The sequence below is a fragment of the Microtus pennsylvanicus genome, chromosome 3, assembly GCF_037038515.1.
Source record: "Microtus pennsylvanicus isolate mMicPen1 chromosome 3, mMicPen1.hap1, whole genome shotgun sequence".
Lineage (NCBI taxonomy): Eukaryota > Metazoa > Chordata > Mammalia > Rodentia > Cricetidae > Microtus > Microtus pennsylvanicus.
The window spans coordinates 108,740,295-108,768,077 of NC_134581.1; the positions used below are offsets into that span (position 1 = coordinate 108,740,295).

The following is a 27,783-nucleotide window of genomic DNA, read 5'->3' on the forward strand; positions in this document are numbered from 1 at the left end:
TTTAACACTGGGTGATTATAGATTTATTTATTAGACCCTCCCCGTACTAAAAAATAAACAAAAGAGTCGTCATGATAATGATAGAAAAATAAGTGAAAACTTCCATGGTACTTTTAAATTTTTGTTTCTTTTGTACATGATGTCTAAATGCTGTGTTGTGTTGACAGATCTGGGAAATTTTAGTGGCCGGACAAGAAGTGCAGTCTCTGTGAGAGAAGGCCAGGGGGTTGTTCTGATGTGTTCCCCGCCGCCTCATTCTCCAGGTACAGTACCAGTCTTCCATGTTACCATTAGTCTCATGTGCTGTTTCGTCATTCTCGTAGACTGTGCGACAGGGGACCCCGGTGGCTGACATGTGCATGGTGGTCATGACGTGCATGAGTAGTTACTGATCATAGACCTGACATAGCACTGTTCTTCTGTGATACTATTGTTTTCTTCCCATTCTGTCAACTGCTGTCACTGTGTTTTTGCCACCATTGGTGAGCAATATATGATCCAAAGTGCAAGAGCCATGAGAAGTGCAAAGGCGACTGACGTGTCAGAACTGAGTGACTACAGAGTCCCTTGCTCCACAAAGGAGCTCCATGGGTCATGGCTTATGATGCTCTTTGCCACAGTAGACTCAAACTGCTAAGTTTTGAACAAAACTATAGTTACCTTATTTCTTGCTTATCAAAGTGAGGCAAAAAAAGTAATTACCTTTTGAAGTTGTGGGGAAGAGAAGAGTAGTTTGGGTTACATATAATTATACACTGCTTTGCCAACTTGCTGCTAACTTACTCATTTTGCTCAAGTCCAGCAGTTAGAAATGTGGAACAAGATCTTTGTATCTCAGTATGCCCTCACTGGAAAACAGCCTAAGAGAGTCTGACATCAATTAATGTGCAGCCAGATGGTGAATTCTCAAAGCCTCTCTAAGGAGTCTGGCTTTGACGTTAAACGAGACTGGATGTGAGTCTGTTCAAGCTGCCAGACCAAAAGGCTACCAGTGAATGGCTGAAACAGCAGGGATGCTTTTATAGTGCTGGCTGGTAGAACCCTAATGAGAGGGTGGGCATGGGCAGGGTCTGTTGAGGGCCTTATCACTGACGTGTAGGTGTATCCTGTGTCCCTGTATCTTCAATATGAGAAAACACTAAAATAGACTAAGGGAGAGAGGGTGGGTTTAAGCACCATCTGGCTGCATAAGGTTCCTCCACCTTCTTCCTGATTTGACCAATGAGCCTCCCGTACCCGGCCACACTGCTACCCTAGCTGTCGCCCAGGTCTGTCTCCCTCTACTGCAAGCATAGGACCGCATTCATCCTTCACAGCCTCACTTTTTTAGCACAGCCTTTCCTAACCTGCAACATTTGAATTCTCACTCCACTGTTTTCATTTTTACCTCTGCCTTGTTTTCCCCCCAATGCTCATCATTTAACTCAGGGTATAACTGTATTTACTTGGCAATGTCATTTTCCATTATCCTTGGTTATAATGTAAATCCCACCAAGACAGAAATTTTGTAGGTTTTGCTCACTGTTGCCACCCACATGTCTGAGACACAGATTGGTACAGAATTGGGCCTGAAAACATTAATAAATGGATCTCTACATGTGCTCATGGAGGAAAGCCATGAGTTAAGGTTGTGGGCAGAAATGACTATCAGGGAGCTGGGCATAAGAGCGTAAGTAAGAGGAACTCAAAGAGGATGAGTCATATGTTAAGCAAGTCTTTCTCGTCACTTCCCTTTTTGATTCTTTGTTTTGTATATTAAGACAACTGAGAAACAGAAAAGTGAACTCAAATCTGTAGCATTGGTATAAAACCACATTATAACGTTTTATATTCTTACCAAAGCAGGTACTGAAACCTGAAATGTTTGAGGTCACTCTTGTTGAGAAATAGAAATTCTGTTCTGGGGCCATGCTCCTTTCTCTGGGCAGAGCACTTGGAAAATGCCTCAGGAAAGGATATACTCTAAATAATTGCTGCAGAGTCAGGTCAGGGAAAATGGGCATCCAGGTTGGCGCTCTGTGGCACCAAACACAAGCCCCGACTTCATCAGCTGCCTTGGCTTTGAAGACATGAACTTAGAGCTGTGAAATTCGGAAATAACCATAACCTGATGTGTGATCGACTTCTCAAACCCAAATTCCAGTCCCACCCACAGGGTGTTACAGGCGTTCACAGGGCATGCACTTCCGTAGCTTTCATTCAGGTTTCTTCTCTTATTTTCCTTCTTTGTTTCAAATCCTATTTTCTTCTGTTACATTTAGGGGAATTTTGTTTTGTGAGATAAAGTATCAGAATTAAATATGTCATGATTTGTACCTTTCATAGGAGGTTAGGATTTCTTTCTTGCTATGAAACTCACCCTGTTCTGATTTATATCCCCAGTATGCAGCACAGTGCCCAGTACTAGAATTGGTTCTTAGCTCATTCCAGCACTGATGTCTCAGAGAGAGCAGTGACCATGATTCCCTGGGAGCTCTAGGAAGTGAGGAAACAGTTCAGCCATCAGAAAGTTCCAGGGTCAGAATATCTCAATGGTCTTTTTCTCATCCCCTCAAAAGTATATGAAAAGCACATTTTTCTTTGAATCCAATGAAAACTATGATGAACTCTTTACTAAATTCTCCGTTTATGATGAAAAGACAATGGATCATGCAATCCTGTCTAGTAACATGTGAGGAAAACATCTTGCTCACATGCTCAGCTGTTCACTCCTCTAGAAGGAAACAATTATCTACTGTTAAACTCACTTTCCCAAACTGATTTTTATTTAACAAAACTAAACTTCTGTCTGTTTAAACATTTTGAAATTCAAGTTATTATATAGAGAAGGGAAAATCTGTATAAAAACATAGAAAAGAATTCCTCCTAAATAGTAACTTTAAAATTAGTTACTTTGATTAACTGTTGTTTCCAATTTTTAGAAAGATTTTTCTTCTATATCTTAAACTGACACGTGTGGGTATCTGCAGGATGTGTGTGTCTGTGTGTGGAGGAGGGGACTGTGGTGTGTGTAGGGGGGGGTACATGCAGGATGTGTGTGTGTGTGTGAAGGAGGGGATTGTGGTGTGTGTGTGGGGGGGTACATGCAGGATGTGTGTGTCTGTGTGTGAAGGAGGGGATTGTGGTGTGTGTGTGTGTGTGGGTACATGCAGGATGTGTGTGTCTGTGTGTGGAGGAGGGGATTGTGGTGTGTGTGTGTGTGTGTGTGTGTGTGTGTGTGTGTGCGTGCGCACGCGCACATGTACCATTTCCTTGGCCAGCTACAAATTGGCTAGCCTTCAACTGACAGGATCTTCTTGCTGAAGCTGAGGAAGAGCTTGGATTGGAGGTATTTGCCACCACCTTGTTCCTGCTAAAGAAAGCACTGATTGCTATTGCTTCTCAAGTATATCGTGGTTCAATCACGTGCAGAAATACTCAAAAGCTTACACTGAGACCTAAAATTTCCAGGAGAAAAAACAGGAAGCTGCACAGCCTCAGGAAATAGCTCAGTTGTTGGAAGGTTTGCTGAGCATCCTCGGGGCTCATCATTATATCTCAGGACCAAGAATAAAAAGCTTAAGTCTGTAATGAATGTATATTCAAATATGCCACTCTACAGTACAGTAATCACACTGTCCTCAGAAATGGCTGTGGTTTAGGGGTTAGCATCCTCGTGGTACCAATGATGAGCCAAGCTGCAGAAACATTACATGAAGGACCACAGTTCACTTCTTTAAATATTAATATTTCATTTGTTGAGAACATATGCATAAAATACTATTTGTATTTAATACTTTGAATATATTTTCTTTATATTTATTTTTAATTTAATATATGAATGCAATAGAGTTAGATAAAAATACATCCTTCCTACCCGTTCTCCAACTCGTCCTTGATCCTCTACAATATCTTCTTCCTAACTTCAGTTTTCTTCTCCCCCTCCCCTCCCCTCCTCTTCCTCTTCTTCTTCCTTCCTCCTTCTACTCCTTGTCTTCCCTCTGAATTTTATTAGTGCTGCCCATACACATCAGCATGGGACCATACAGCAGAGATTGGCCACACCTCTGAAGAAAGCTACATCTCCCTCCCTCGGCATCCATCACCCACTCAAAGCTCCTCAGCTGCTTCAAACACATTTACTCTGAGCAATTTTCTGTTCATTCATTAGTCAAAGTAATTTTGAAAGTAAAAGAAAACCTAAGTCTCTGGCCAGTGTCTTTATTAGTCTGAACTGAAGATGCTGGCTAATGAAAAGGTTAGTTAGACTGTGAAGACAGTCAGTTTTTACTACAAGTAGGTGCTCCACACTGCCGTATGATAGCAACAATCTCGAATTCTAGGGCATTATTAGCACACAGATAAGGAGGTAGCTGAGGGATTGAGTAAGATTCCTCAATTTTTAGGATATGATCCGCAAAAGAAGTAGGCTACAAATATTTTTTTTATTTTTAAAAACTATAAGGACAAAATAGTATTGATTAGAATGTTTCTAAGATACCAACTGGTTCAGTATCTGTTGAATGTAGGCAGAATTGAAAAATTTATGTGGCATAGTATAAGCATATTGCTAGTAGTATCTAAGATTGCAGTTTCTCTTCAACTGATTATAAAATTAACTGTTCAGGTGGGGTAGCTCTTCTAGTACTTTGATGACTTGTTTGTATTTATCAAGCCTGCTCAGTGTAGGAGCTCTACAAGTTGGTGCACCTTTTAAATGACTGAAACTCAGTGGGTCTGCAACACAAAAGGTGAGGAGGTAAGTGAAGGGAGTAGAGGTGCAGCCTCTGCTAGGAATCTTTGCAGAGGTGCTGCCAACTTCTGGGGAAAGAAATAAGAAGAACATTAAAGTTGCAAATCTCAGTCCAGCAAACCAGATGCTAAGTAGGAGCCATGCAACAGTGTCTAAAAACCTTTTCAGGCAGAGAGAGGGAGAGAAAGAGAGAGAGAGAGAGAGAGAGAGAGAGAGAGAGAGAGAGAGAGAACTATTTACTTCCTTTTATAACTATCTATATTCTTTTTCTTTTCTCTCCCAAAACCATGACCCATTTAGAGGTCTTTTTTATCTGAATCTATCTTTATTGCATATTTGTAATTATTTTTGACAAGGAGCACACATTTGAAAAAAACCAAAAAGCTAAGGGAGTGTGGCTAGGACCAACCAACTGTTGGCTCCTCCCAGTCCAACATGGATGGAAGAGGTGTGCACATTGCCCCAGCTCCAGGGTCGCAGCAGGTCTTTGTTACCCTTAAGCAACTTGTAACACACTGCTCCCAGACCCCATTTAGGTAGATCAGCCTCTTGAAAAAGCCAGAGCTATTTCTGCAACTAGAATGAACCAGTAAGCCCTCCCTAAAGAAGCCTCTGACAGTGCTGAGTCAAGAAGACCTCTCTTAAAGGAGCTGTAGCTGCCAGCAAACAGAGCCCATTCAGGGGGGAAAATGCAACTACCAAGAAGCTGCGCTAAGCTCTGTATTTGGGGTCTAGAATTTTTTAAGCTCTCTCAGGTTTTATGTGGATATAGTCAGCCAATTGTAGGTCTTCAATAGGGTTGAAGACTACATAGTTTCCTCTCATGGCTTAGCCAAGGCATTTCTAACAGAAGACTTAGACTCCTTATGATAGGATACTTATTGAAACATTCAGTATATGTTTCTTGCTTGATATTGTTTATGCTGGTTGTAATTCCAATTTTTTTTTTTTGGCCATTCTTCCTTTTATTTGAAGGTAAGGTCTCAAGTATTCCAGTCTGGCCTTGAATTTGCTATCTAACTAATTCTTTTTTTTTTTTTTACTTTTTTATTTATTTATTTATTTATTTATTAAAGATTTCTGTCTCTTCCCCGCCGCCGCCTCACATTTCCCTCCCCCTCCCCCAATTAAGTCTCCCCCCAGCCCGAAAAGCAATCAGGGTTCCCTGTCCTGTGGGAAGTCCAAGGAACCCCCACCTCCATCCAGGTCTAGTAAGGTGAGCATCCAAACTGCCTAGGCTCCCACAAAGCCAGTGCATGCAGTAGGATCAGAAACCCATTGCCATTGTTCTTGAGTTCTCAGTAGTCCTCATTGTCCGCTATGTTCAGAGAGTCCGGTTTTATCCCAGGCTTTTCCAGACCCAGGCCAGCTGGCCTTGGTGAGTTCCCAATAGAACATCCCCATTGTCTCAGTGTGTGGGTGCACCCCTCGCGGTCCTGAGTTCCATGCCATGCACAAAACTCAAGTCCAAATGGATTAAAGACCTCAATATCAGTTTGAACACAGTGAACCTGATAGAAGAGAAAATGGGAAGTACTCTACAACACATGGGCACAGGAGACCACTTCTTACGTATAACCCCAGCAGCACAGACATTAAGGACCTCATTGAATAAATGCGACCTCCTGAGACTGAGAAGCTTCTGTAAAGCAAAGGACACTGTCACTAAGACACAAATGCAACCCACCAACTGGGAGAAGATCTTCACCAACCCTGCAACTGACAAAGGTCTGATCTCCAAAATATATAAAGAACTCAAGAAACTAGACCGTAAAAGGCTAATCAACCCAATTATAAAATGGGGCATTGAGCTGTAATTCCAATTTTTATAGTTGATATTTATTCTTATTATATATAGCTTTGTATTAGGCTTAGAACTCTCTTATTTAGACAAAAGGGGGAGGTGCTGTGGAAACTCATTCAACCAATAGCCTTTAAGATACCAGCCAACTTGGGGATGGTCTCTTGTACTATAAATGTAGACAAAAAGCTTGCTTGGCTGCTGTAATTTGTTCCTGTTCCCCTCTCATTCAGAGAACTGTGATCTGTGTGTCTACCCCTAAATAAAGAACATTTTATTATACTCAATTCTGAGCTAGTGTGGGACTACTTTATAGCCTGCATCTATATTCCTCCATTAGCCAATCCTCCCTCCACTAGTGAGTCCTCCATCAACTAGCCAGTACTCCCTTCAACAGCTAGTACTTCCTCCACTAGCCAGTATTCCCTCCACTAGTGAGTCCTCCCTCCACTAGCCAATACTCCCTGCAACATCTAATACTCCCTCCACTGCTGAGTCCTCTCTCCACTAGTGAGTCCTCCCTCCACTAGCCAGTACTCCCTGCAACAACTAGTACTTCCTCCACTAGTGAGTCCTCCCTCCTCTAGCCAGTACTCCCTCCACTAGTGAGTCCTCCCTCCACTGGTGAGTCCTCCCTCCACTGGTTAGTCCTCCCTCCACTGGCCAGTATTCTCTTCACCAGGCAGATCCTCCGGGGACTGAGACTCCTGTTTTGAAAGGTCAAAGGAAATCTATGAGAGCCTTTAACTCTAGTGTTAGAGCTATAGTGCTTAAGCTTAACCTTTACTGTTAAAGAACAAAACAACAGAGTTTGTTGTCTTTAGATTCAGAGTATTTTGTCATTCACTCTGGTTAGAAGTGAGGTTTAACAGGTCCAGCAGTCTGGTGTAATAGTGAACAAAGCCATAGAATCCCAGAGACAGCTGTGCAGACTGACAGGCCACTATGCAGCCTCTGTTTCTGCACCTGGGTGAGTAGGCTTCCAGCCAGGGACTCTCATCCTGGCTTTGACACTTATTACTGGCTTTATTTGCTAAATTATCTCTATCGTACCTGTAAAGGGAATAATAAAAGCTACCTGGTTGATGGTGGTATTAAGAGGCAGTTTATGTAAGGCAATTAGCCCAGTGCTTAGAGGGAAGTAAGCATTAAATTCAATTTTGTCTTGAAGATCTGTCTTCCAGAATCCTCTTTAAAATGCAAACGCCTCTGAGAAAGGTGATGACTTAAATCATTATCCCTAACACCAATTACTTGTTGACAGTCAGGCAACAGGAAGGTGAACAACATTTGGAAATGTGAGTATGAGCCTTAGAGATGAGGAAAGAACCATAGACAGAGAAAGGGGGACCCTAACAGGCAGGGTCTTTAGGAGACCTCTGTATTATAGACTAATTGGAAACTCAGATTGTCCCCTCACATAAAGTCGTCTATATGATGTGGGGGCAAAACCATGGCGGCATCAAAGTAAACTGTTGGTTAATGTTTTACATTCATGATGCAGTCACCTTCTGAAAGCTCTAACTACTCAGTCAATGTGATGTCACAGCTAGCACTATGACATAAAACAAATTCAAGGAGTGTTTTAATATCTTTTATTCTACAAAACAGTAATGCAGTATGTCATGTCAAGTTGCATCTTTAATGTTTTAATCAAGATTTTAAAAAACTGATTTTAGCAAAAATATTTCAGTAATTCTGAAATTTCCACATACATCCTGTAATTATATTATTTTCAACCAATCCTTGTAGGAAACATGCCAAACCTTCATTCTGACACAGCTTGTTGTCATTTGCCTAGATTTTTATTTTTTTAGTTATTATTCTCTAGTAGTTGAAACTATTTTAGAAATATACCTTTTAACGCTATTAAATGCACAGTTTTTGAGAGCTTACATAAGTCATGTTGTGATAGGTGAGTGTTGTATCTCACGTTATAAGTAGTGAAAGCCGCAGACATTGATAAGATGCAAAACTGTCCTTAAAACTATATTTCAGGCATAAATAATTTTTAAAGTGATCAATTAAGTTGTCCTTATGGCATAATAATTATGATCTTTTTCCCTCTAAAATTCTTGTTATAGGGAAGACATGAGTTGTGTGATTTGGTTTCAAGAAATTATTTTCAGTTCCACCTAGAATCAGCCATGTTCCAGGATGAAGAGAAGAAAAGGGAGGCAGTATTTTATAACTTCCCTAGGTATTTTATTTTCTTTTTATCCCTGTTTTATATTTAGTGCTGTCAATAACTTTGTGCTATCAGATATTGGAGTTCAGAGATCTGTGCCCTCAGTCCCACAGCTGAGGAGTTGACAGACTCACACCCATGTGACTCCTGTGTCCTTCCAACTGTGTCCAGTGGTTTCTTACATGGCCCATTGGTATTTTATATAAAGTGCAATTTTAAGAAAATATAAACCACTGATGAAACATATTTACCTGAGTCATTTAAGAACTATGTTGTTTTATCATTTAAGAGTCAAGAAGAGTATGGGCTACAGAGATGACTCTTGTCTCTCCCTCCCCCTATCTTCTCCCCAAAAACAAGCTAATCGAAGATCTGAAAATCCCAGATCTTGTTAAGAGTCATTTCCCTGGGCAGTGATTATTAAGAGGTTGTTTTTACAATCCATATTTTCTTCCTAATTCTCCATGACTCTTCTAAGATACTGTAGTATATATGTTGACATAGGGCAGGGAATAAACATACATTGTTTATCATGTTTGGCTGTAAATGACTAGAGCTCACCTGAAAATAGCTACAGCATGAGATTTGCATGAAATCTACATTGCCACAGATGAAGCAATTCTAGGAACTAAACAGACACAAGCGGGACTCTTTGCCCTAGCTATGCTTCTCTCTGTGTGATGCCTACCTTGTTCTCATTACAGACAGGCTTTTTTGGTGATGCCTGACTACTAACACAATTGTCTTAATTAGCACAATATATGTGTCTCATTTCTCATCTAGAGAACTGTAAAGAAGGAAAGCAGAGAATCCTTGTAGCTATTGTTTTCATTTAATTAAAAAATAGAAGCAATATTGTATGTACATTTATGTATGCATACATATAAATATGTGTGTCATGTAAATATGAGTGTGTATATATGTCTAGATATGTGTGTGTATTGTGTGAATCTATGTATTATATGTGTGTGAATGTACATGTAGGAGTATACATGTGTTTATATACATATATATATATAATGTATGCATATGCTATTTCATGAACAGCTAGGGGTAACAGGCAGGAGCTTTGGTTAAAAGAGTTAGGAGAACTCTCAGTATGAGGGAAGAACTTAAATATATAAACATCACACTGTGGAGGAATGATATTCATATTTTTACAAAATAAATCAGAAGAGGCATAATGGCTAGCATTCAGCAAGATTCCTGTTTGTGTTTCAAGCATCAATTTGAAAGCAGGGAATTTGAAGAACCACCCCCCTCTCCCTCTCTCTCTCTCCCTCCCTGCCTCTCTCTCTCTCTCTCTCTCTCTCTCTCTCTCTCTCTCTCTCTCTCTCTCACACACACACACACACACACACACACACACACACACAAACATCTCAGCTAATGCTGTACCAGATTCATGCTCACCTGAGACTTTCTTTCTGGGGCTGAGGTGAACATTGCTAGACACAGTGGACAGAAGGAAAGGTCAGCGAAGAAATGACTGTGCTTTACTTTTAAACATGATGAATTTAAGAGAATCTTGGTGCATCCCGTGAGAAGAGCCTAGAACCTTGTTCAAGAATGTAAGTGAGAGAGTTAGAGAAGGAAATGTGGGTGTGCCCCAGTAGAGAGTCTGCAGCAGTCATGTCAGCAAAGCCAAAGCAATATCATCTTATCTGATTTATCAGTATCCATTGGAACTTAACACAGATGTTAATGTCCAAGCTTAAAAAATTGTGCCAGTGTTAAACTTTTGGACTTTATGGTCAAGAAGATTAGATACTTATCTATAGTGTGATTTTGAAACATGTAATTTGTTCTTACTGTAATTCTTTCTTTTCAGGATTTTGCATGTGTATGGGCATTCGAATGATTTGACTAGACTTTATGTGTGTGTGTGTGTGTGTGTGTGTGTGTGTGTGTGTATGCATGCTGTGCGGTAAACACTGTACTGATGATGGCTATTCCTCTTTGCCTGATCTTTTTTGAGCCAACTAAGTAACAAGAGTCTTCGCAGGGCAATGATCCTGTTCCATTAGCCATAACCTTTAGGGCCTACAAAATCTCTTCTTGGGTAAAACCTATTGCCTTCTTCAGCATGTCTAAGTCAAGTCAGATGGCTCATGTTTCTGACTGACAGACTTTCCTAGGCTTTCTATGTACTTTGAATCTTCTATGCTTGCTAACTCTGTCATGCGGATCTAGTAAATGCTCTGTAAATACATTAATTAATCTTCAAGAGCTAATTGACAATGCCAGAGAAACTCATTTGAAACAGCTTATTCTGCCTTTGCATGGTCTCACAAATCTTTACTATTACATTTTCAAGAAAATGCATGGTGTAATAGAGTTATCTGATCACATCTAAAATAAATTTTCCTTTAGGTAAATAGAAATAAAGATGACCATACATAGTTAGATTTTAATTAATACCCCTTAATTGAAAAATCAATACTTGGGACATTATTTTTCTTTTTTACATGTGAAATGTTGATGATTTTTGGATTAACTTTAATGGAGCATGGTTTTCTTGATAAGAATCAACAAACTTAAGCAAAATTTGAGAAAAAGAGTGCATACCTGCATCCCTAGCCACCACCACTATATTGGCAGTCTCTGGCCACAGAAGGCATTTAACCCACTTTCCTAATGACATTCCCCTGATTATTTTTATATGTTTTATTTTCTCCAAAAACTTTTTTATATTTTCATCTTTATTTATGCATGCATTTACTGATTATTTAGTATATTTTGTGTAAATTGTATGTGCTTTGGTCAATGTACCATGGAATGAGAGAACAACATGCAGCAGTCAGCTCTCTTTGCACCAGGTGGTTCCCAGAATCAAATTTTGAATTTTTAGGTTCAACAGGAATTCTTTTATCAGCTGAGCCATCTTGATGGCTCCTCCAATTTTTAAAAGGATAAATCATATTGTTTAATGCCCACAACTTATCAGCTGAGCCGTCTTGGTGACTCCTCTAGCAACTTTTTTAATATTTAAATCATATTGTTCAAGGCCCACAGTTGACTTATTTACTCAATAAAAGGATTATAGAGGACACTGAGTCAGTGCCTGTGGCCTTTACCCACGATGGTCCTTTACTCCCGCTGAGGATCATCCCATGATCTCACTGAGCTACATCTGTTAATCCACTCACAGAGAATGGGCACGTGCGATCCTGTGACATTTCTGTGATCACTGAAGTGCAAACCTTTGAGTCAAGGGTATATCTGTCACACTATAAAGAACTCTAATTCCTTTTTATGTCTTTGAAAACCGATGCATAATTTTAATTCCAAAGTCTACTATCTGCTTCATTTCAGGATGACAGTGGCATTTTCCTTTGGAAATATGTCTTCATTAGATTTATTTTATTCCTTTTATAATTAAAATTGATTCAGTTTCTACTTAAAACCCAGCAGAGAGGTGGTGCTCAGGTCAAAAATTATTTTTCTTCTTTTTTCCTTATTTTATTTGAAAAACTGTGATGTGTGCATGTGTGTGTATGTGCATGTATGTTATATATATTATATATCCATATATATATATATATATATATATATATATATATATATATATATATATATGGATTTTGACAACAGCATGCCATGAACCACATGTAGAGACCAGTATCATTTGAGATGTAGCTCTCTTAGGGTTACCATTGCCGTGATAAAAAACACCATGACCAAAGCAACTGGGGAAGGAAAGGAATTATTGGGCTTATACTTCCACATCTTTGCTCATCAACACAGGATGTTGTGACAGGAACTCCAAAAAGGCAAGAACCTGGAGGAAGGAGCTGATGCATGAGGCATGGAGGAGTGCTGCTACCTGGCTTGGTCTTCAAGGCTTGCTCAGCTTCACTTCTTACAGAGAAATGGTGGAGGTTTAGAGAAAGGCTAGGCCCTCTCCTGTCAGTCATTGGTTAAGAAAATGCTCTCCAGACTTGCCTACAGTCCTGTCTCATGGAGGCATTTTCTCAGTTGAGGATCTCTCCTCTCATAGGATTAAGTTTATGTCAAGCTGTCAAAAATATCCATTGTTTTCAATGTGATCTTCCATTTACTATGCATCAGAAAAGCAAAGTAATGATTGTTAAAGACACATGCAATTTTTCTAGCAAGTATCAAGATGAAACATATTTAAACTAAGCATGGTGGGGAGTTAAGGAGCAGATAAGTTTAAAAGTAACTTTGTCTACTATGGTGAGTAAGAGGCCAGCCAGTGATTATAACAAATCCTCCAAACCCTCCCCGCCCCTCACACACATAAATAAAATTAAAGAAGTAGTATTGTAAAATTATTCTCCCATGAGCTCAGAACCGAACATGTGTATGGATCTATCAATTCAGTACAATGCATAAAAATCCTGTTTTGTATATGAAAATTCTGGGAAGAGAGATGGATAGGATTTTTCTAAATTAGTTCTGTCGTTATCCTAAATTAATGGTTGATCTAATACATCATTTTTGTTTTTAAATATACATTGTTAAACACGATTTCTTGGGGTTTTAAAATATAGTACACAGTGTGGTTCTAATTAAGATACTCCAGAACCCATGAGTGACAGGGCAAGGACGACCGCTGTGGAGGGCTGGCTGCGGTCTCAGGCTCCCTCCACAGTGGTGGTCTGAGACAGTGGAAATGTGCTTTCACTCTACACTGCAAAGAGGCACCAAGCTAACGAGCTCCTAAATTGAGTGCCCTCAGTCTGAGGATCAGTCACCAGAACCATTTCTTCCCTGAGGAGAAAGAAATTCTGGAGAGAGAAAACTGGCTGACCTCATCCAATTAGCTCGCCACAGTTGCAGGCATAATGGCCCACAATGACAGGCCTGTATTACCAAGATGTGTGTTTGTGTTCCCAGGCTGCAGTCCAGGATATGTCAGAAAGGATCACTCTGGGTACCATTTCAGTGCATTCATATTGGCCATAGAGAAAGACAGAAGGGGAAGCCATAAGGGAAAACTATATTCTAGTCCTCTCATGTACTAGAGAATGTTGTTGGTCCCCAAGGACACAGACTCCTTCTGAAAGCGTTTGTATAGCCACAGCCTCAGACTGACAAGCAAGTCAGGGAGGTGAGAAAGAACTTGCTCCTCCAGTGGACATCCGGTGCCCTGGATATCAAAGAGTATCGGCGTCGGTGTTAAGGAATAGTATGGCTCAGTCTGAGCAGTCAGCATTGACCGATGCTTCAGCCTGTACTGAAAGCACACACCAACACATTTTCACATTCTCCCACTCATTGCAAGGAAATTAAAACTCTCAAAAACTTGTTCTGAAAGACAAGGGTCCTTCTTGCTGATCTGGAATATTATTTACATAATACATATGGACTTTATAGATTTCAAATTGGATATTGAATATTTCCTGAAGAATGAGATGCAAAAATTAAGTCAACAATGTATTTTCATCTCCCATGGTCTGTGCTAATATTTATAGCTTCCGGGTCTATCATCACATTAGGCAAGTCTCTTCCTATGTCATGAGAGTATCTGAGTGTTGTACATGCCTCTTAGGAGTCTGGTTATCTACATGATTCCTATGTTGTAATAAAAAAGTATCAAAAATTAATTTTATCAACCTTAGTTTCAATTTGTCGAAGTGGAGATGACCTGGCATATTATTACAAATAACAGTGAGTATTTACCTAAATACGTAGCATATGATAATGTATTTACAAGTTCTAGAACACATAAATCATGTAGGCCTGTACAACTGGAGGAATCGGACCTTTGGGCTCATGGAACACTGGCTCACGACCAGAATAAAAAGAGGCATTGAGTGCTTAGCTATTTTAAAGCAAGCTGCACAGTGAAACATGTGTTATTAGCTCAGTGTTGACTGAACTAAGGCAACTGTGAAACCTTTGTCTCCACATAGGTTTATTGTAGCTTGAGAGTCTTCTTAACTAATAATCTAATTCCACCTAGTGAATTCTCACTAGATGCTAAGGATGGTGCTTCATAGTTCATTCAAACCATATTTATTTAATGGATAACATGAAAGAAGTATGTCTCTGTGGTCATAACAAATGACAGTCACTCAGGGAGAGTCAGCAAACTGGCCAAGGCTGCAGAGAAAACATAGTGAAGACAGAAACTGTAAAGAAAATTAAAAATGGAAAACTTTAAAATAATGTCATTGTCAGCCTTGTATCCAAGTTAGTGTCTATGTGGTTTGACCCTCATTAAACCCTAACCTTATCGCTTACTCTTTATAAAATCTCTGAAGTTTTGCAGCTTTACAAGTTTAACCTTTATAGGAATAGTTTACCAGGGTCCCTAATTTTAGGGCAATCTCCATATTCTAACTATATAAAAGCATGTGGGTTCTCCTAGGCATGCCAACCCTGTAATTTGGTGATGAAGAAACCAAAAAAGTCTCTTGGAGCAAATATTCATGTGCATTCTTAGTTAAGATCCCCAAACCTAGAAACACACATAAAAACTATGTTCCCCTACTTTATTCTATCATCTACATATTTGCAGTATTCCTACTACCTTGAATGAATTTGTATAGGTTTCATTTTATTACAACCAAATAAATTCTAAGAATACAAACATCATTATTTTAAAAGTAGAAAAAAAAGAATTCAACCTCAAAATGATTGAATAAAAAGTAATAAATTACATGACTTGCAGAGTTTGCCATGTTATTCATAAATATCTTTGTATGCAAGGTAAATTATTTATGCAGAATCAAATAACTGAAGAGCTGGAACAAATACATATTTTTTAGATATTGTGAATATTTATATTAAGAAGAAAAATTGACAACCTGATAGTCTCCAAGCAATTCCTTTGTGTTTATCTGGATATTCAAATATTTTATATGCTTACAGTTATTTTGATAATAGAAATGATAAGGCCTTGAAAGATTATTCAAGCAATGATATATTTTATTTGTTAATTCACAGAATGAGTAATGTTCCTTACAGTTCTATGTTGTAACTCTGATTGAATTGTAATTCAGATTCAATTCAGTACACTCCACTGAATGTCTGTCTTTCCCTAGGAATAAAATGAGGTCAAGCATGTCAGGCATGCCTATAGTCCATGCACTGTGAAGGCAGAAGCAGGAGAATGACTGGGCCAGCCAGTGCCATATAGTGAGATTCTGCCTAAAAAATAGAATACTAAAATGAAACCTAAAAATGACAGGTTTTTTTTGCTCTCTCTTCCTCTACACACACACACACACACACACACACACAAAATCATATATAAAGAAATAAATATAAGCATAATCTGGGAATATTGGTGCATGCTTGCAATTCTAATACTTGAAAGAGCAGAAAGATTGCTGTATATTAAAGCTTAAAAACAACCTTGACTATCTAGCAAAACTCTGTCTCAAATGCATCCATCCATGCATCCATCCACCTGTCTGTCCATCTGTCCATCCATCCATCCATCCATCCATCTACACATGCATATATACACACACCTCATATATATATTTATATATATATAGTATTCACAAAATAATTTGAGTAGGCCATAACTAAAATAATGAGTTTTAAATTATTCTAGATCAGTAACTTATTAACAAAGATGATCCCTGACTCCAGAGTCATCAGCAATATCTAAAAGTTGTTTCAGGTAAAAAGCGAAAGATTTTTACAACCTGAAGAGAAACTAGAGTATGAGGATAGAAGGGGAGAGGGGAGAAAAGGAGGGAAGTGGGAGAAAACAGTAAAAAAAAAATATTGTTTCAGGTGCCATAACTGGGATGAGGGAATAAGAAAAAAAAGTTATTCACATTTATCAGGTAGACATGTGGTATGGGACAATTATCTATATTCTGTCAATTATGTTTTAAATAAATGCTGATTGGTCAGAAGCCAGGCAGGAAGTATAGGTGGAACAACCAGACAAGAAGTAGAAGCAAGTCAATGAGAACAGGAGAATTCTGGGAAGGAGGAAGCCCATTCCTCCCCAGTCCTGTCCCAACCACAGAAGAAGGAAGATATGATTGCCCCACTGAAAAATGTACCGAGCCATGTGGCTAACATATACTAGAATAATGGGCTAATATAAGTTATAAGATTAATAAGAAGCCTGAGCTAATGGGCCAATTAATTTATCATTAATATAGACTTTTGGGTGATTTCTTTGGGGCTAAACTGCTGTGGGACCTGGTGGGAGGACAGAAACCAGGAAGGACAGAAACCCAGACAATAGAGTTGTTAATGGAAATCTTAAAATGGGTGGGAAAATATCTTATATGTGAGGTATGTGACCCCCATGTCATCTGAGATGAAACTGAGAAGAACAGATGTAGATGGCAAAAAGCTTGTTACAATAGGATGATACCAGATGCTAACTCTGAATGTATGCAGTAGGTTTCTTTAAGAATCTTTACATTTTAATAATATTTGAGGACACTCAATCTCAGAGATACAGGCACAGAAGATAGGCATGAAATGTTATTTTGCAGAAGTAAAATTGGAGTGGGACATGGGTGAAGCATGCTATGGGGTTTTAATATTATTAAAATGTGAAAAGCTCTATGAGGACCTGCACCCTGGTGTTCTCATAAGGGTACCATTCCATGATCTAAACAGAAAAAGTTTATGTAGGCAGAGCCATTCACGGGTCCCTGCGTGAGAAGCATCTCTTTGATCGCCCCTCCCTCTACGCTTGAGTTTCATCTCTTCCACAGGTGTGCTCATTGATTGAATGTGTGTTTTTTAAGGAACTACTTGTTCTCACTGAAGCTCAGATCCCAAGTGGTGTTTTAAAATTGTGCCCCTCCCACCATATGAGGTGTTCATTGCAGGGTTAATGAGCTCAGAGCTGTGCTGCCACTTTGCTATAGTAGAAATGGCCAGCTGGAAAGAGTATGTGCATGCTTTCATTAACCAAGGTAAGTTAGGATAGCCTTTCAATAGTGTCTCATCATAACAAAAACGAGCGTTCAAACTGCGTTAAAAATCTTAGTTCCTAACTAGCCCAAAGGGCACCTGTCCTGAAATGATGCTCTTGACAGAATGGGTAGGGCACTGGGATGTTTCATGTTTTAAATGAACAATCATGGCAAATTTATGAGCTGATTTTTTTAAGAGAAAAGGGACAGACCTTGTGATTGGATGAAAGGTGTTCACATTTTCCCTGAAAAGTATGTTGTTTACTCTTCCACTCCCAACATTTATGAAGCAGACAATAATGAAATACTCATGTGGCACAAATACTAATTGCTTTGTGTCAATCTAATTAGAGCCACACAGCTCAGCCAACTGGCAAGAACACTGACCTCAGTACAGGATCCAAGTCCTTCCCACAGCAGGTCTGTATAAATAGGAGATCTTCCCAGTGTTCTAGAAAGCTTTCTAGATCAGCTTTGAAATTGTTTTATTTATTACCTTAAATCTTCTCCTAGTATCAAAATTTTCAAAAGAATTATCTCATGACATAGAAGAGTCAACATTTCAGTATCTGTGCATCCTTTTATCCGTCAATAATTCTTAGTTATATAGTAGCCATTTTCACAACTTTAAGGAACATGGAGATACATCATATATCTAAAGCATATAAGGTTTTATGTGCACGAGGGTGGGGAGCTATATCAGGATTAACTCAAAGAGAGGGAGGACGCTTATAGCAAGATTCTAAAAGGAGTTACACAGTGCAGTGTTGCATATATGGAAGGAGAATTACGGGCTACGGCTGAAGGGAATACAGGCTTTCACCAATGAGCAGGAAGGACAGAGAGATGAAAATAAAGTTGTAGGCCTGATAAGGGACAAGTTCATGGGAATTCTAAAGGATTTATATGACTCTTATTTATTAGCAAAAGTTGACTCTTGGTGGTAAAAAGTTGTCTGATTCCCCTAAAAAAGATACAAGAGGATACTGTAGTCATTTTAAGATAGGATTTAAAAGTTGCTTGCTAGAGAGTACAGTGACATAGAAGCTGGCTTCATTAATGACAGCTATGATTATAACCTGTTAGGACATCTGAGAGCATCTCAAGAATCTTCAGTATAACATGAAATCCTCTAGAACATTTGAAAAAAATAAATCAGTTTAAACAAATTTGTTTCTCGAATGTTTGTCACATTCATAGCATGTATCTATGGAAGATCTGCTGGTGGTGAACTTGGCATCGGGTTGAAAAGGTGTTGCATCCACTCAGAGTGGAGAATAGTGAGAAACAAGCTATGAATACAAGCGTGGGTGGCAAGAAGGGAGGATAGAGGAATTTATTCCATACCTAAACTTAATTACTTCTACAATAAAATTGGAGAAGGATGTTGATGATCTTTCTGGCACAGTTGTTAACAAAGCAGGAAGCAAGTTAATGATATTTATACAGCATTTCAGAAAAGTGTGTATTACGAACTAAAGTCACCTTCAAAACCTACTTTTCTAAAATGGTCTTTGTGATTAGCTGGAGTCTATGCACTTGACTAAAGATATCAGGGGGACAAAAGCATTCTAATCCTGTGAAACAATGTTTTGGAGAAGTGAAAAGTGGAGAGAGAGAGAGAGAGAGAGAGAGAGAGAGAGAGAGAGAGAGAGAGAGACCGACCCTGTGATGGCTTCAAAACATCTCCAGCAATACTGAGTGGGAAGATTGAGCCATAAGATTCTTTTTTTAAAGAGAGACTCATGAAGTTTGGAAGACATGAGAGGCACTGGAAGGCTAAAATCTATAAGCAAATGTGATTTTTGTGCATTCATTTTATACATGAATGAAATGTTTAAAGAGTCCACAAATATATCCCAAAAGGAACAAGCTGGGCATTGTGGAGCTGGCCTTTAATGTTTGCACTCAGAAGGCAGAAGTAGGTGTTTCTCTAGGAGTCTGAGGCAAGCCTGCTACAAAGCAGGTTCTGTGACAGAGTTACACAGTGATACCCTGTCTAAATAATATGTAGAAATAGGCTACAGTAGATTTATTAGGTTTGTTTTGCTATTTATTTATGTCTATGTGCTGTATATGTGTGTGCACACACTCATGTGCAAGAGAAACAAGTTCCCTTAACCTTTGAGCCTCTATCCAGGCCCTAAAATAGCTTTTAAATTCTATGCACAAAGAGTCTCCATAAGAGTCACTTGTGATCATGCATAGAGAGAATAGGAAAAAAGAGAAAAACTAATTTTTTAAATTATTTTTTTAATTTTGTGTACCCACCCCAGTTCCCCCTCCACCCACTTCTTGTGGCCCCCACCTCCTTCCCATCCCACTCCCACATCCACTCCTCAGAAGAGGGTAAGGCCTTTCTTGGAGAGTAAACAAGCATAGCAAGTTGAGGCAGAATCAAGCCCCTCTTCACTTCAGTCAACCTCATAGGTTCCAGGAAGTTTCTACAGCACTAGGTTTCCATAACATCCCTGAAATGCCCATCTATTCTGTTGTCTCTCCCCATACTCTTTCACTCCCTCCTCCCCTCCCTCACCTAATCCCTCCTGTTCCCATCCCTACCTTCCCCAAGTTCACCAACAAAACCTCTTCTATTTCTCCTTCCCAGAGAAAGTCATGTGCTCCACTAAACCTCTACTCTTTATTTAACTTCTGTCAATCTCTGGATTGTAGTGTGATTATCCTTTACTTAACAGCTAATATCTACTTATTAGTCAGTACATACCATGTTTGTCTTTCTGGGTCTGGGTTGCCTTGTTCACGATCATTTTATTCTTCTAATTACATCTACTTGCCTGACATTTTCATGATGTCATTTTTTTCTAATAGCTGAGTAATATTCCTTTGTGTAAATATACCACATTTTCTTTATCCATACCTCACTTGAGGGGCATCTATATTGTTTCCAGTTTCTGGCTGTTAGGAATAAGGCTGCAAAGAACATAGTTGAGAAAGACCCTTGTGGTAGTATGGAGCCTATTTTGGGAAGATACCCAAGAGTGGTGCTTCTGAATCTTGATGTGGATCAATTCCCAATTTTCTGAGGAAACTCTGTGTTGATTTTAGTGACTATAAAAGTTTGCACCCCACTAGCAAGAGAAGGCATCTTCCCCTTGCTTCACATTTGAATTTTTAATCTTAGACATTCTGATGGTAAAAGATGGACTTTCAAAGTAGTTTTGATATACATTTCCCTGGTGCTAGCTAAGGATGTGAAATATTTCTTTAAGTGTTTCTTGGCTGTTTCAGACTTCTATAATGAGAATTTTTCTTTTAGGTCTACACCCCATTTTTTTAAAATTGTGTTATTTGGTTTGTTGATATCTAATTTCTTGAGTTCTTTATATATTTTGGATAATAGCGCTGAATGGGATATAGAGTTAATGAAAATCTTTTCCCATTCTGTAGGCTCTTGTTTTGTCCCAGTGATGGTGTCTTTTGCCTTACTGAAGTTTTTCAGCTTCTTGAGGTCCCATTTATTGTTGATCTTACTGCCTGCATTACAAGTGTTCTGTTCAGGAAGCCATCTCATGTGCCGATCCATTCAAGACTGTTCTCAACCCTCTCTTCAATTAGGTTCAGAGTACACTGGGTTTATGTTGAGGTTTTTGATCCACTTGTACTTGAGTTTTATGCGGGGTGATAAATATGGATCTATTTGCATTTTCTGCATGCTGCCGTCCAGTTATGTCAGACCCATTTGTTGAAGGTGTTTCTTTTTTCCATTGTGTCTGTCTAGCTTCTTTATCAAAAAATAAAATGTCTATAGGAATGTGGGCTTATGTCTAGGTCTTTGATTTGATTCCATTGATCAATGTGTCTGTTTTTATGCTGATACCATGCAGTTTTTACTACTGTAGCTCCAGAGTAGAGATGAAATCAAGGATGCTGTTACCTCCAGAAGTTCTTTTATTGTTCAGGATTGCTTTAGCTATTCTGTTTTTGCTTTTTTTTTTAATGAAAAATTAAGTATTGTTCTTTCAAGGTCTCTAAAGAATTGTGTTGGAATTTCAATGGTACTTGTGTTGAACAAGCATTGTGTTGCTTTTGATAGGATGACCATTTTTGATGTGTTAATTCTACCAGTCCGTGAGCATTGCAAATCTCTCCATCTTCTGTAATAAAATTCTTTCTTTAAAGATTTCAAGTTTAAGTCATACAAATCTTTCACTTGCCTCGTTATGGTTATCACAAGACATTTTATATTATTGTTTATGGTTCTTATGAATGACGTTGTTTACATGTTTTGTTCTCAGTTTGTCATTTGTAAAAAGGAAGATTATTGAATTTTTTGAGTTAATCTTGTATCCAGACTCAGCACTAAAGGTTTTTTATCAACTGTAGGAGTTCGTTGGTAGAATTTTGGGGGGTCACTTATGTATACTATCATATCATCTGTAAATTATGATACTTTGACTTCTATTTTTCCAGTTTCTATCCCCTTGATCTCCTTTGTTTTATCTTTTTGCTTCTGCTAGAACTTCAAGTATTATATTGAATCGATATAAAGAGTAGACAGCCTTCTCGTTCCTGATTTTAGGGAAAATGCTTTGAGTTTCTCTCCATTTAATTTGATGTTAGCTATAGGCTTGCTGTAAATTGCTTTTATTATGTTTAGGTCTGTTCCTTGTGTCCTTGATCTTTCAAGACTTTTATCATGAAGAGGTATTGTATTTTTATGACATCTCATGAGATGATTATGTGGGCTTTTGTTTTCTTTCAGTTTGATTATATAGTAGATTACATTGACAGATTTTTGCATATTGAACCATACATGAGTCTCTGGGAAACAGTCTACTTGATCATAGTGGATGATGGTTTTGATGTGTTTTTTGACTCAGTTTGTGAGTATTTTGCTAAGTATTTTTGCATCTATGTTTATAAGGGAAATTATTTTTCTTTGTACGGTAACTGTTGCCTCACTTCATAAAATGGTTTTGACAATATTTCTTCTGTTTCTACTTTATAGAATAATTTGAGGAGTATTGGCATTAACTCTTCTTTGAAAGTCTGATAGAATTTTGTGCTAAAATAGTCTGTCTACGGTCTTTTTTGGTTGACTTGTAATACATCTGTTTAATTTTGGTAAGGCATGTCTATCATAAAAATTACTTTTTTTCTTTTAGATTTTCCAATTTTCTGGAGTATAGGTCTTTAAAGTATGACCTAATGATTCTTTGAATTTCCTTGATGTCTGTTTTCATAGCCCCCTTTTCTTTTCTGAATTTTTCAATTTGGATATTCTCCCTTTGTCTTTTATTTCTTTATTTCTTTAATTCTTTGTAGTGTTTTCTTTGATTTCATTTTATTGATTTCAGGTCTCAGTTTGATTATTTCTTTCTGTCTACTCCTCTTGGGTGAGCTTGTTTATTTTTGTTCTATTTTTTTTAAAAAAAAATGACATTTCTCCATGTAGTTCTGGCTATCTGGAACTCACTTTGCAGGCCAGACTTGCCTCAAACTCACAGAAATCTTCTTGCCTCCTCTCCCAAAGGCTGTGATTAAAGGTATGTGTCACCACCACCTGGCCTTTCATAAGCTTTTAAGTGTGTTGCTAAGTTGCTACCATGTGGTCTCTGCAATTTCTTTATGGAAGCACTTAGTGCTGTAGACTTTCTTCTTAGCAACACTTCTCATTCTATCCCATGAGTTTAGATATGTTGTGCATTCATCTTTATTGAAGTCTATGAAGTCTATCCTTATTTATTTCTGCCTTGATCCAGCAGTCCCTCAGTAGAGAGTTATTACATTTCCATGAGTTTGTAGGGTTTGTGTTGTTTCTGTTGATGCTGAAATCACATTTTAATCCCTGATTATCTGATTGAATTCAGGGATTATTTTAGCTTTCTTGTATCTTTTGAGACTTGCTTTGTGACTGAGTATGTGATCAATTTGGGAGAAACTTCCAAACTATTAATAAGAAGGTGTATTCTTTTGTGTTGGGGTGAAATGTTCTGAAAGTATCTGTTAGGTCCATTTGGCTCATATTATCTGCTAGCTCTAATATTTCTCTGTTTAGATTTGTGCACTGAGGAGAGTAGGATACTGAAGTCTCCCAATGTCAATGGGTGAGGGTCAATGTGTAATTTAAGTTTTATAATGTCTCTTCTACAATTGTTGCTGCCCTTATGTTCCAGGCAAAGATGTTAAGAATTGAAAGATAATCTCAGTGTATTTTTCCTTTGATGTGTAAGAAGTGTCCTTCCATGTCTCTTTTGTTAATTTTGGTTTGAAATCTACTTTGATAGATATTAGAATAGCTGCTCCAGCTTGCTTCTTAGGACCATTTGCTTGAAAAGTCTTTTTCACTCTTTATTCTGAGGTAAAAATCTATCTTTGATATTAAGATGTGTTTCTTGAATGTAGCACAAGGATAATTCCAGATTTTACATTCATTCTATTAGTCTATGTATTTTTTATTGAGGTCTTTATTTCTCAATTCCTCAATAACCAACAATTATTAATCCTGTTCATTTGTTGGTGGTGGTGTTGTGTGGGTGGGTTAGTGTGTGAATGTGTGTGTGTGTGTGTGTGTGTGTGTATGTGCACATGTCTGTGTGCATTCTTTTCTTCTTTTGTGTTTTGATAATGTAAGATTATTTATTTTCTGTGTTTTATGTGTTTAGTTAACCTCCTTGGGCTGGAGTTTTCTTTCTAGTATATTTTATATTCAATATGGCTGGATTTGTAAGTAATGTTTAAATTTGGCTTTATCGTGAAATATCTTGTTTTCTCCTTCTATGGTGATTGAAAATTTTGCTGGCTGTAGTAGTCTGAGCTGGCATATGTGGTCCCTCATAGTCTGCAGGACATCTGTCCATGCACTTCTGGCTTTTAGAAGTCCCCATTGAGAATTTAGATGTGATTCTAATAGGGCTGCCTTTATATGTTACTTGCCCTTTTCCCCTTGCAGCTTTTAATATTCTGTGTTGTTCTGTGTATTTAGTGTTTTGATTATTATGTGATGAGGGGAATTTCTTTTCCAGTCCAATCAATTTGGTATTCTGTATGCTTATTGTATCTTTTTTAGACCTGGAGTGCATATTTTTGTATTTTATTTTTTATTGATTTTTATTAAGTTCTACATTTTTCTCTGCTCCCCTTCCTGCCTCTCCCCTCCCCATCAACCCTCTCCCAAGATTCTTGACTGATATATCTATTTCCCCTATAGTTTCTTCAACACCTGAGATTCTTTCTTCTGTCTCTTGTATTCTGTTGGTGATATTGTGTCTCTCATTCCTATTCACTTTACTAGACTTTCCATTTCCAGAATTTTGTCAACTTGTGCTTTCTTTATTGTTTTTATTTCCATTTTCTGGTCTTGAATACTTTTGCTTATTTTTGTCAACTGTTTCTTGGCCGTTTTTAGTGGATATACTCATTTTCTCCAACTATTTTTATTTTTCCTTCACTTTCTTTGAGGGATTTATTCACTTATTCTTTAAGGACCTCTATTGTCTTCATAAAGTTGATTTGAAGTGCTCTTTCTTGTGCTTCGATCATGTCACAGTATTCAGGGTTTTGCTGTAGTAGGATATCTGGGCTTTGTTGGTGATACGTTGCCCTGGCTGCTGTTGATTGTGTTTTTACACTGGTGTCTATGCATCTGGTTTGTGGTGATTGTTACTCTAAGTGATGATTTTTAGGTTTGTCTTTTCTGGATGGCTATTTTTTCCCTTGGTTTCTGCTTCCTCTTAGGTCTTTTGGCTTGTGTGGCCTGTGGTTGAAAAGATAGTCTCAACTCAAGTTAGAGGCTGAACTTCTGGTGGGTGGTGTAGTCTGTCACAGAGCAAGGTGTCTCCGTTCAAGTTGGGGACAGTTCTGGCAGGCTGCTTGGCTTCTGATCCAGCTGAAAGTCTCCAACTGGGTTAGAGGCCAGAGTTATAGTCTCCATTATGGACTCTTGTCCTGAAGGGATTGTCCTTTCAAGTTTGGGGCTGGGATATGGCTAACAGAAGGGGCAGAAGATCTGTGAGTAGGGTGAATGACCAACCTGTTCTGGGAGGCCGGGCCTGTGGTTTCCAGAGGGGGTTGTGTGGTGGGGAGAGATGGGTGGATGTGTGAGGTGCTTGCTGGAGCTAAGCCATTCTCCTGGGAGGTTTGGTCAGTGGTTCTGGGTGTAGGGGATGTCTTCATGGAGGTAATCTAGGGAGTGAGGAAGGTCCATGGGTTGGAGGTCTGACTGCTCTTCTAGTAGGTGTGGCCTCTTCTTTTTCTTTTAAGTTCGAAGATGTACTTGATGCATTTCTGAGTTCATGGTTAGCATATTCTTAAATTTCCCTAGCAATGTTCACTGTGCTAATTTTACAGATGAAGAACCTGGACAGGGCAGACAGTTAGCTGAATATCACACTAATGCCAGATGATAGCACCAAGATTTAAACATGTGGTGGCATTGGTATAAAAGCATGTTTTGTTTTTTCCCTTTATTTCTTATGTGATCACCGAGTTGAAGCCCCATGTGGCTTAGATCATGACCAGAAAGCTGGGGACTCAAACTCACCTTTTGTAACCAATGGTAACCATTGAGCGACTATCTTTAGTGCTTTAAGCTTTTTTTTTCCCTATAAGAAAACATTCTTGTATTAAAAAAATGAAAAAAAAAAAAACCTCTGCCCTCCTGCTCCACCTTTTCTCTTACTGAATACATCCTCTTCTTCCTTAAACTGTATCTTAGCAATTTATGCGGCCACTGTTCTTTGAAGCAATCTCTATAAATCAGAATTGCTCCATTTTTTCATTAAAGGTCTGCTTCTAATGGAGTAATTTTTCAGTAAATCTATGTACTGTCTCTAACTGCTGTCTGGGCTTAAAATTCTAAGCAATCCCTAAAGGCAATGTTTTCCTACTTTAAAAACTGTAATATTCTCTTCTATGGCCCAAGAAATTATATATTTTTATGTCACTTATAGTTCTTAGGAATCTTGTAATTGTACAAAGAGATCACTGTGAAAATCACTAGAATTAATGAGAAAATAGAAGAGGAATAATGGCTGAAAAGTGAAATAACTGTGGAGCGCACATGACTGAGAGCACACAGAGCTCATCTCAACATCTCAACAGTCAATTACAAGTAAGGAGTCTAGCCATGTTTTGATTTGAAGAGTAAACACCCTGGGGACAGAAAAGTGTTAAAGATTAAAGTGTGTGGAAGCTCACTGAGGGAAAGCCAGTTTACAAAACTGAAGTCAGGGCTGAGGAGATGATTGATAATACTTGCTACTCTGGCAGAAGACCCAAGTTCATTTCCTAGCACCCAGTTGCAATGATAACTCAGAGCTACCTGTAACTCCAGTACCTGTGTGTAGAAGGAGGCTGCTACTTAGTTCCTGGCAGCTTAGCCCTGAAATAATCACACAGAAACTGTATTGTTTAAATCACTGCTTGGCCCATTAGCTCTAGCTTCTCCTTGGTTAACTCTTGCATTATAATTTAACCCATCTCCACTGATCTGTGCATCACAATGAGGTTGTGGTCTACCAGCAAAGTTTCAGCACGTCTGTCTCCAGTGGCGGCTCCATGGCTTCTCTCTGACTTCACTCTTCTTCCTCCCAGCATTCAATTCTGTCTTCCCTGCCTACTTCTTCTCCACTCTGCCATAGGCTCAAGTCAGCTTTCTTTATTAACCCATCGTGTTTACAGCATACAGAGGACAATCCCTCATCACCTGTGTGCATATGCAGGAAACATACATGCTTGTGATCACGCCCCCCCAACACAATTCGTTAAATCTAGTAAAACAAAAAATAATGAAATTCAACCAAATTTCTGATCAAGCAATAAAAGTAAGTGAGAAATAAGTAAGAGTTGATTCAGCATCATGGTTGACACTACTCAGTCCTGTTGTTTCTGTATTACACATATGAAATGATATATGCATTTGACAGAACATGGTTACTGCATTCGATCCAGAAGCCACTTGGTTATTTTAGATATATCTATATTTTCAAGTTACATTGCACTTATTCATTTACTTTTTCAAATTGAAATCAAATTTTTTTACAAGTTTGCCTCCATCATCTTCTCTCAGATCTTCCCCTACTCCCACATTTCCTTTTCAATGAGCTTCTTAATCCTAAAGAACCCTATTTTGTTTAATAATACACATTGCCATATTGTCTAGTTCACTAATAAAGGTTTATAATAATTTGACAAATTTAACTGTATGGGGACTATGACATAAACAAAATTT

The 27,783-nt window shown here is 38.4% G+C and overlaps 1 protein-coding gene across 2 annotated transcripts in view; it reads left to right on the forward strand.

The window, feature by feature from the left end:
- Positions 1 to 27,783, forward strand: part of Cntn5 (contactin 5) — a 1,171,096-nt gene that overhangs the window by 800,014 nt on the left and 343,299 nt on the right. For both annotated transcript variants that reach the window (XM_075966832.1, XM_075966833.1), the window contains one exon: positions 168 to 263. In XM_075966832.1, coding sequence (XP_075822947.1) covers positions 168 to 263 — 96 coding nt within the window. The remainder of the gene's footprint in view (positions 1 to 167; positions 264 to 27,783) is intronic.